Below are 10,249 nucleotides of genomic sequence, written 5' to 3' on the forward strand. Positions count from 1 at the left end.
AATACAGATTATATACGATATAGGTCAGTATGACTTATGGAGTACCATTTAAACCTTATTACATACATACATCCCACACTAATAATTAAATGGCTATGAATACTTCTAATTTTTTTCCTTTTTCTTCCCTTCTTTATTTGCCTTGGGTATATGGGCGGAAGTTCCTAGGTTCCTTGGAGGATAATGGAAGACAACTAATAATGGAAGATAATTAGGATTCCTTTTCTTTCAGGATAATTCAGAAGCAAATGTTTTAACTGTTACCATTTGCTGAAGCCTACTATGTGCCAAAGCTTTGCTGGGTACTTTATAGATGTACCTCATATAAAATTCCTCATCACGAGATGCTAAGGGTCTTCCACTTAAAAGAATTCAAACTCTTGCTGGTTTTAATGGGCTTTAGTGATTGCTAATCTTTTTGTCCCTCCTCCCCTCACCCTGCCCCCACTATTTCAAAGTATTTGCAACCTCATCTTTGAGAAGAAAACCAAAACCTCTGATCCTCGGAAAGCTCTTAAAAGAGTAGCTATCATATTAACCATATGTAAAATATAAATATCTCAGTCACAGATATCTGATAAACATATGGAATCTAGTGCATAATTTATATAAATACTTGCCTCTGGAGTTGCTAATGCTTTCACAGCATTCAAATCAGATCCTGAGGAGAAAGTATTTCCTGCCCCACGGACAATGAGACCTTTCCCCTCTGTCCAATTTTCCAATTCAATCACTCTTTCCAGAAGTTGTAGCATCATAACACCTGCCAGAGAGATGAGGGGGAAATCAAAGCACATAAGATACTGGAAAAAGATAAATAATTTAGAAACTATCAGGAGTCAGATAGGACTCTTAGATCCTACATTTTACAAATATAAACTGAATGTCTCTCAAATGTCTATTGTGGTGGTACCATGGGGTATACACCAAAGAGGTATCCTTGACAGTCCCTACTTTCAAGTTTACAATATGTTAGTAACCTCTCTCTCTTTCTCACTGTCATAATTAAGAAATCACACAAATACATGGTTAGGCAGAAAATGAGAATACATCATACATGTCCTAGGAATAGGAAAATTAGAATGAAGAAAGGGTATGGTGGTAAGAAAAAATTATTTCTTAGGTAAGAGCCAAATATAGACCTGACTTCATAGTAGTATACATTATCTTAGTTAACAAGCTCAACAAGGATTATAAAATAAACAAGCTCATAACAAGAGTGATGCCTATATTCCTAGCTCAGATATAGGTCTGCCCCAGAAGACTGAGATATTAACAATCTATTGGGTATATGGTACATAAAACAAAGATAAGATTCCTACTCTACTCAAATAAGAACTATTATAAAAGGATGTTAGGTAAGGGACAGTACATATCATCTTGTTCCAGAGTTGACAAACTACGCTCTAACCCAAGGCATGCTATGAAAAGTACATTATAGGCCGCTAATAAGATACCTACCAACTACCAATTCTATGATTTACAGATTAAATTTTTACCTTAGTATCATCCCAAAATTCTACTGGAGTTTCTTTATAATGGACACATTTAAAATGGAAATAGCAGGAACTGTAATTCTTATACATGGTGATCTTCCAAGTTCACAAAGTTCATAATGCTATCAATGATTCAGTTTACTCTTTCCTCTGCTTAAGAAAATGCTTTAGAAGCCAATATAAAGATCATGACAGAGGATTAAAACCTGAAAATAAATCTGTACCACAAGGTTCCAAAACTTACTATATAAGCCCCATTAAACTATGTACACTACTTTGGAATATAAATCCCATGATATCAAGAACTATTATTCTTTTTGCCATTTCCTGAAGTAGCCAATAATGAAGTGGTTCTATAATAATGTTAATGCTATCGATTCACAAGTAACTAATGCAGCTATCCTTTCTAATGGCTAATTATGACCTAATTAAAATAGTAGCCCTACCCAAGGATGTCCTGGATGTTTTAGAAATATAGTTCTTGCTCTCCAAAGATTTATACAGTCTAGTAGCTCTTTATAAAAACAAACAAACAAACAAACAAAACAAAACAAAAACCACCGCGCATTTAGGCTAAGAATAAATCTATATAAGTAAATATGGTTCTTCAATCATCCCTAATAGTTAAGCTTCTAAAAAAGTAATGTTGGTTTTGAGTATGAGATATCTGTACCAGTACTTAATCTTTAACTCATCTTTTTAAACTTTGTAAACTAAGCATAAAAGTTGGAAGGAACCTTAATGGAGTACCTGGTTGGGTAATTTTCAAACCAGGTAATTTTTCAAACCAGGGCCGTGGGGTTGCCAGCTCACTCATTTTCTCCCAGCTAACTCAATCAAACACCATTACCCAAATCAAAGCATCGCTGTTCATATTTGGTTTAAATATTAGCCATGAAATTAATATTTAGTAACATTTGAATGCTACTTACTAATATAAATTATTTATAGCTACTCAGTAAATTAAAACTATTATTCTAGTCTAATTTTTGAGAGCAGTCTTACCTTTCTAATTTTACTTACCCTAAGCTAATATTAAAATTGGGTTTTATTCTCTATAGCAGCTTAGATGTAGTGTTATTCTTTAGCAAAAGAAATATTTTATAATATACTGGCTTAAAGTATATTAAAATTAATTTCTCCTGTTTCCTTTTTTTATTTTACTTTTTAAAAATATGGCTACTAGAAATTTATTTTACATATGTGGATCACATTTATGTTCGCATTATACTTCTCTTTTTTTTTTAAGATTTTATTTATTTGACAGACAGAGATCACAAGTAGGCAGAGTGGCGGGCAGAGAGAGAGGGGGCAAAGCAGACTCCCCGCTGAACAGAGAGCCCGATGTGGGGCTCAATCCCAGGACCTTGAGATCATGACCTGAGCCGAAGGCAGAGGCTTTAACCCACTGAGCCACCCAGGTGCCCCTGTGTTTGCATTATACTTCTATTACATAACACTAATAGACAGAGAGAAAGAGATCTCTGAATTATGCTGAAAGGAAGAAAAGTCATCTTTTGTTTTAAAGACCCACCACTGATCATTTACAAAGTTTACAGTCTATTGACTTTTGCCTATAGGTATGAAAATTTTTTATTGAGACATTTTTAAGCCCAGTATTTCAAATACTACAGTATATAATTTACCCCCCATGATTATGAGTGCATAACTGAAAAATAGAAATTGTCAAAGTCATCCTAACTGGGTAGTCAGCAAGGTTACTCATTAGCGCTTGCATAATATTATCAACCACCCATGAGGTACATCACTGACAAACAGAAACTGCCAAAATCACCTTGTAAAAAGTAGGAGTGCTAGACAGTCAGCAGTGTTACTCATGAGCTCTGTCATAACTTAGTAGTGTAATTCAAATTTGAACTTTGGTGTTAACTTACAAAGTACCACATGTCCTGGACTTTTGGGTCCCTTAAATATGAAATTCATGCGTGCCCAAGAATGCTACCTAGCAAATAAAAGGTATTTACCAGTATCTAAGCGTCAGGAATGAGGCAACACATAGGCAAGGACAGTGTTTTCACTGATTATTGGAATTACATGGTTAAAATGACAGTCTTATTTCAAGTCACAGAAAAAACATTTTAACTAATTTTTTTTTTCATTTAAAGGTTTCTCTCTTCTGTTTTCAAAAATCTTTGAAAGCTCCTTCCCCTTGTCTCCCAGGGACATTAGCTAAACATAAACAAATGAAGTCATTACCTAGTCAGTAAAAGTCAATGGAAAAAATAATCAAGATTAATTTGCAAGTTTCCTTTCTATCAACATCCACATTAATGGATTTTTTTAAAAAAATTAAAATACAATTAGTAAAAAATGTTCCTGGTTCAAGTGACAGTTTTGAGTATTGAGTGTGAGTATGCATACTGTAACAGTATCACAACTTTGAAGAATTCTGTCACCAGAGTAGAGACAAAAATCATGTGATAACAGCTTAGATTTAGTGTCATTCTTTAGCAAAAGAAAAATCTCTATACCTGAGAAGGCATTCATTTTACTTGGATTATTCAGAGTAAGAATGCCAATGCCACTGTCTTCCTTCTGAAGGTCAACGGATCCACCAGGAAACTGCTGAAGTTTTTTTTTTAATTCTTCCTCATGGAACCCATGAGATGTATTATAAAGTGATACTCCCATCTGATGCAGTAATTTTTTCCTTACAGTCAAAGATGATGTCTTCAAAAGATTTCCAGCCATTTCTGGAAAACAGAAAAATATGCAATAGTCAAAGTGAACAGTTTTCTAATATTATATTTAACTGAGACTACTTCCCCACATTTTTTTTAATTTTTATTTTTTTATTAACATATAATGTATTATTAACCCCTGGGTATAGGCCTGTGAATTGCCAGGTTTACACACTTCACAGTACTCACCAGAGCACATACCTTCCCCAACATCCATAACCCAACCACCCTCTCTAACCCTACTCCCCTTCAGAAACCCTCAATTTGTCTTCTGGGAATAAGATTTCTTATGGTTTTGCTCCCTCCCCATCCCATCTTGTTTAGTTTTTTCCTTCCCTACCTACCAATTTGCCTCTCAAATTCCTCATATCAGGGAGATCATATGATAATTGTCGTTCTGTGATTGATTTACTTCACTCGGCATAATACCATCTATTTCCATCCACGTCGTCACAAATGGCAAGACTTCATTTCTTTTGATGGTTGCATAGTATTCCATTGTATATATGTAACACATCTTCTTTATCCATTCATCTGTTGATGGACATTTAGGTTCTTTCCATAGTTTGGCTATTGTGGACATTGCTGATATAAACATTGGGGTGCACGTGCCCCTTCGGATCACTACATTTGTATTTTTAGGGTAAATACCCAGTAATACAATTTCTGGGTCATAGGATAGTTCTATTTTCAACTTTTTGAGGAACCTCCATGCTGTTTTCTAGAGTGGCTACACCAACTTGCATTCCCACTAACAGTGAAGGAGGGTTCCCCTTTCTCTGCATCCTCACCAGCATCTGTCCTTTCCTGACTTGTTAATTTTAGCCATTCTGACTGGCATGAGGTGGTATCTCATTGTAGTTTTGATTTGTATTTCCCTGACGCTGAGTGATGTGGAGCACTTTTTCATGTGTCTGTTGGCCATTTAAATGTCTTCTTTGCAGAAATGTCTGTTCATTTCTTCTGCTCATTTCTTGATTGGGTTATTTGTTCTTTGGGTGTTGAGTTTGGTAAGCTCTTTATAGATTTGGGATACTAGTCCTTTATCTGATTTGTCATTTGTGAATATCTTCTCCCATTCTGTCACTTGTCTTTTTTGGTTTTGTTGACTGTTTCCTTTGCTGTGCAGAATCTTTTTTATCTTAATGAAGTCCCACTAGTTCATTTTTGCTCTTGATTCCCTTGACTTCGGTGATGTTTCCAGGAAGAAGTTGTTGCAGCTGAGATCAAAGAGGTTGCTGCCTGTGTTCTCCTCAAGGATTTTGATCAATTCCTGTCTCACATTGAGGTCTTTCCATCCATTTTGAATCTGCATGTGGCTGTCCAATTTTCCCATCACCATTTGTTGAAGAGACAAGTCTATTTCCCATTGGACATTCTTTCCTGCTTTGTGAAAGAGCAGTTGACCATAGAGTTGAGGACCTATTTCTGGGCTCTCTATTCTGTTCCATTGATCTATGTATCTCTTTTTGCTCCAGTACCATACTGTCTCGATGATGACAGCTTTGCAATAGAGCTTGAAGTCTGGAATTGTGATACTACCAACTTTGGCTTTCTTTTTCAACATTCCTCTAGTTATTTGAGGTCTTTTCTGGGTCCATATAAATTTTAGGATTATTTGTTCCATTTCTTTGAAAAAAATGGATGGCATTTTGAAAGGGATGGCATTAAATGTGTAGATTGCTTTAGGTAGCATAGGCATTTTCACAATATTTGTTCTTCCAATCCATGAGCATGGAATATTTTTCCATTTCTTTGTGTCTTTCTCAATTTCTTTCATGAGTACTTTATAGTTTTCTGAGTACAGATTCTTTGCCTCTTTAGTTAGGTTTATTCCTAGGTATCTTATGGTTTTGGGTGCAACTGTAAATGGGATTAACTCCTTAATTTCTCTTTCTTCTGTCTTCTTGTTGGTGTATAAAAATGCAACTGATTTCTGTGCATTGATTTTATATCCTGACACTTAACTGAATTCCTGTACAAGTTCTAGCAGCTTGGAGGGAGTCCTTTGGGGTTTCTACATATAGTATCATATCATATGCGAAGAGTGATAGTTTGACTTCTTCTTTGCTGATTTGGATGCCTTTAATTTCTTTTTGTTGTCTCATTGCAGAGACTAGGACTTCTAGTGCTATGCTGAATAGAAGTGGTGATAGTGGACATCCTTGCCGTGTTCTTGACCTTAGCAGAAAAGCTCTCAGTTTTCTCCATTGAGAATGATATTTGCGGTGGGTTTTTCGTAGATGGCTTTGATGATATTGAGGTATGTACCTTCTATCCCTACACTTTGCAGAGTTTTGATCAAGAAAGATGCTGTACTTTGTCAAATGGTTTTTCAGCATCTATTGAGAGTATCATATAGTTCTTGTTCTTTCTCTTATTAATGTATTGTATCACATTGATTGATTTGCAGGATGTTGAACCAACCTTGCAGCCCTGGAATAAATCCCACTTGGTCGTGATGAATAATCCTTTTAATGTACTGTTGGATCCTATTGGCTAGTATTTTGGTGAGAATTTTCACAACTATGTTCATCAAGGATACTGGTCTGTAATTCTCTTTTTTGATGGGGTCTTTGTCCAGTTTGGGGATCAAGGTAATGCTGGCCTCATAAAATGAGTTTGGAAGTTTTCCTTCCATTTCTATTTTTTGGAACAGTTTCAGAAGAATAGGAATTAATTCTTCTTTAAATGCTTGGTAGAATTCCCCTGGTAAGCCATCTGGCACTGGGCTCATGTTTGTTGGGAGATTTTTGATGACTGCTTCAATCTCCTTCCTGGTTATGGGTCTCTCCAGGGTTTCTATTCCATCCTGGTTCAGTTGTGGTAGTTTATATGTTTCTAGGAATGCATCCATTTCTTCCAGATTGTCAAATTTGCTGGTGTATAGTTCCTCATAATATGTTCCTGTAATTGTATTTCTTTGGAGTTGGTTGTAATCTCTCCTCTTTCATTCATGATTTTATTTATTTGGGTCCTTTCTCTTTACTTTTTGATAAATCTGGCCAAGGGCTTATTAATTCTTTCAAAGAACCATCTCCTAGTTTCACTGATTTGTTCTATTGGGTTTTTTGGGGGTTTCTATTTCATTGATTTCTGCTCTGATCTTCATTATTTCTCTTCTTCTGCTGAGTTTAGGCTTTCCTTGCTGTTCTTTCTCCAGCTCCTTTAGGTGTAGGGTAAGGTTGTGTATCTGAGACCTTTCTTGTTTCTTTAGAAAGGCTTGCATTGCTAAACCTTTTCCTCTCAGGACTGCCTTTGCTGTGTCCCACAGATTTTGAACCATTGTGTTTTCACTATCATTTGTTTCCATGAATTTTTTCAATTCTTCTTTCATTTCCTTGTTGACCCATTCATTCTTTAGCAGAATGCTCTTTAGCCCCCATGTATTTGGGTTCTTTCCAAATTTCCTCTTGTGAGGAAATTCTAGCTTCAGAGAATTGTGGTTTGAAAATATGCAGGGAATGATCCCAATCTTTTGGTACTGGTTGAGACCTGATTTGTGACCCAGGATGTGATCTATTCTGAAGAATGTTCCATGTGCACTAGAGAAGAATGTGTATTCTGTTGCTTTGGGATGGAATGTTCTGAATATATCTGTGATGTCCATATGGTCCAGTGTGCCATTTAAGGACTTTATTTCCTTGTTGATCCTTTGTTTGGATGATCTGTCCATTTCAGGAAGGGGGCTGTAAAGTCCCCTATTATTGTATTATTGTTGAAGTGTTTGTTTGATTTTGCTATTCACTGGTTTATATAGTTGGCTGCTCCCATGTTAGGGCATAGATATATAAAATTGTTAGATCTTCTTGTTGGACAGACCCTTTGAGTATGATATAGTGTCCTTCTTCATCTCTTATTATAGTCTTGGGCTTAAAATCTAAATGACCTGAAATAAGGATTGCCACCCCAGCTTTCTTTTGATGTCCATTAACATGGTAAATTGTTTTCCACCCTCTCACTTTAAATCTAGAGGTTTCTTTGGGTCTAAAATGAGTTTCTTGTAGACAGCATATTGATGGGTTTTGGATTTTTATCCATTCTGATACCCTGTGTCTTTTGATTGGGGCATTTAGCCCATTTACATTCAGGGGAACTACTGAGAGATATGAATTTAGTGCCATTGTATTGCCCGTAAGGTGACTGTTACTGGATGTTGTCTCTGTTCCTTTCCAATCTACTACTTTTAGTCTCTTTGTTTCGAGCACCTCTTTCAAAATTTCCTGTAGAGCTGGTTTGTGTTTACAAATTCTTTCAGTATTTGTTTGTCCTAGAAGCTTTTTATCTCTCCTTCTATTTCCAATAATAGCCTAGCTGGATATAGTATTCTTGGCTGTATGTTTTTCTCACTTAGTGCTCTGAATATATCATGCCAATTCTTTCTGGCCTGCCAGGTCTCTGTGGATAAGTCCGCTGCAAATCTAATATTTTTACCATTGTATATCACAGACTTCTTGTGCCGGGCTACTTTCAGGGTTTTCTCTTTGTCACTAAGACTTGTAAGTTTTACTATTAGTTGATGGGGTGTGGACCTACTTTTATTAATTTTGAGGGGGGGGGGTTCTCTGCACCTCCTGGACTTTGATGCTTGTTCCCTTTGCCGAATTAGAGAAATTCTTTACAATAATTAACTCCAATATACCTTCTGCCCCCCTCTCTCTTACTTCTTCTTCTGGAATCCTAATTATTCTAATATTTTTTTGTCTTATGGTATCATTTATCTCTCAAATTCTCCCCTTGTGGTCCAGTAGTTGTTTGTCTCTCTTTTGCTCAGCTTCTTTATTCTCCGCCATTGGTCTTCTAAATCACTAATTCTCTCTTCTGCCTGATTTATCCTAGTAGTAAGAGCCTCCATTTTTTATTGGACCTCATTAACAGCTTTTTTGATTTCACCTTGGTTAGATTTTAGTTCTTTTATTTCTCCAGAAAGGGCTTTTATTTCAACAGACATGGTTTCTCTATTATCTTCCATGCCTTTTTCAAGCCTAGCTAGCACCTTGAGAATCATCATTCTGAACTCTAGATCTGACATATTACTAATGTCCATACTGATTAGGTCCCTAGCTTTTGGTACTGCCTCTTATTCTTTTTTTTTTTTAAGTTGAATTTTTCCACCTTGTCATTTTATCCAGATAAGAATATGTGAACAAGAGAATAAAATACTAAAAGGGTGGCAAAGACCCCTGAAAAATGTGCATTAATCAAATCAATAGAGACCCCAAATCATGGGGAGAGAAGAAAGGGGGTAAAAAGAAGTTCAAAAAATTTTTTTTAATTAAAAAAAAAAAAACATATATTTAAGACTGGTGAATAGAACAGAACTACCTACTTGATTTTGGGTATATTTTGGTCTCTTAGAAGAAACTACCTCCCAAAATTTTAATGAAAGAAACACACACACACACACACACACACACACACAGGTAAACACAATGAAGGAATGAAATAGGACTGTAAAGATGAAAATTTTTTTAAAAATTCTAAAAAAGAGTTGAGACGTTGGTTGGAAAAAGAAAGTGGAGAGAATTTGCTCAGGCTGGAGACTAAAGCCCTGTGCTAGATTTTGGGTATATTGATCTATTAGAAGAAGTGGTATCCCAAAATTGTTTAGAAGAAAAAAACCCTATATGTATACAAAAAATAAAGTTAGATACAATGAAGGATAAAATATGACTGGAATAATGAAGGTTCAAAAAGATTTTTTTTAATAAGAAAGGTATTGTTAAGATAAACTAGTTAAAAAACACTATTCCGGACTTCAAGCTCTATTACAAAGCTGTCATCATCAAGACAGCATGGTACTGGCACAAAAACAGACCCATAGATCAATGGAACAGAATAGAGAGCCCAGAAATAGACTCCCAACTCTATGGTCAACTAATCTTTGACAAAGCAGGAAAGAATGTCCAATGGAAAAAAGACAGCCTCTTCAATAAATGGTGCTGGGAAAATTGGACAGCCACATGCAGAAAAATGAAATTGGACCATTTCCTTACACCACACGCGAAAATAGACTCAAAATGGATGAAGGACCTCAATGTGCGAAAGGAA

At 35.8% G+C, this 10,249-nt stretch overlaps 1 protein-coding gene across 3 annotated transcripts in view; it reads right to left on the reverse strand.

The window, feature by feature from the left end:
- ECHDC1 (ethylmalonyl-CoA decarboxylase 1) overlaps positions 1-10,249 on the reverse strand; it is a 52,518-nt gene that overhangs the window by 26,790 nt on the left and 15,479 nt on the right. For all 3 annotated transcript variants that reach the window (XM_059400667.1, XM_059400669.1, XM_059400668.1), the window contains exons 2-3: positions 3,989-4,210; positions 621-763 (exon numbers count right to left, since the gene is read on the reverse strand). In XM_059400667.1, coding sequence (XP_059256650.1) covers positions 621-763; positions 3,989-4,210 — 365 coding nt within the window. The remainder of the gene's footprint in view (positions 1-620; positions 764-3,988; positions 4,211-10,249) is intronic.

The sequence above is a fragment of the Mustela nigripes genome, chromosome 5 (assembly GCF_022355385.1).
Source record: "Mustela nigripes isolate SB6536 chromosome 5, MUSNIG.SB6536, whole genome shotgun sequence".
NCBI lineage: Eukaryota > Metazoa > Chordata > Mammalia > Carnivora > Mustelidae > Mustela > Mustela nigripes.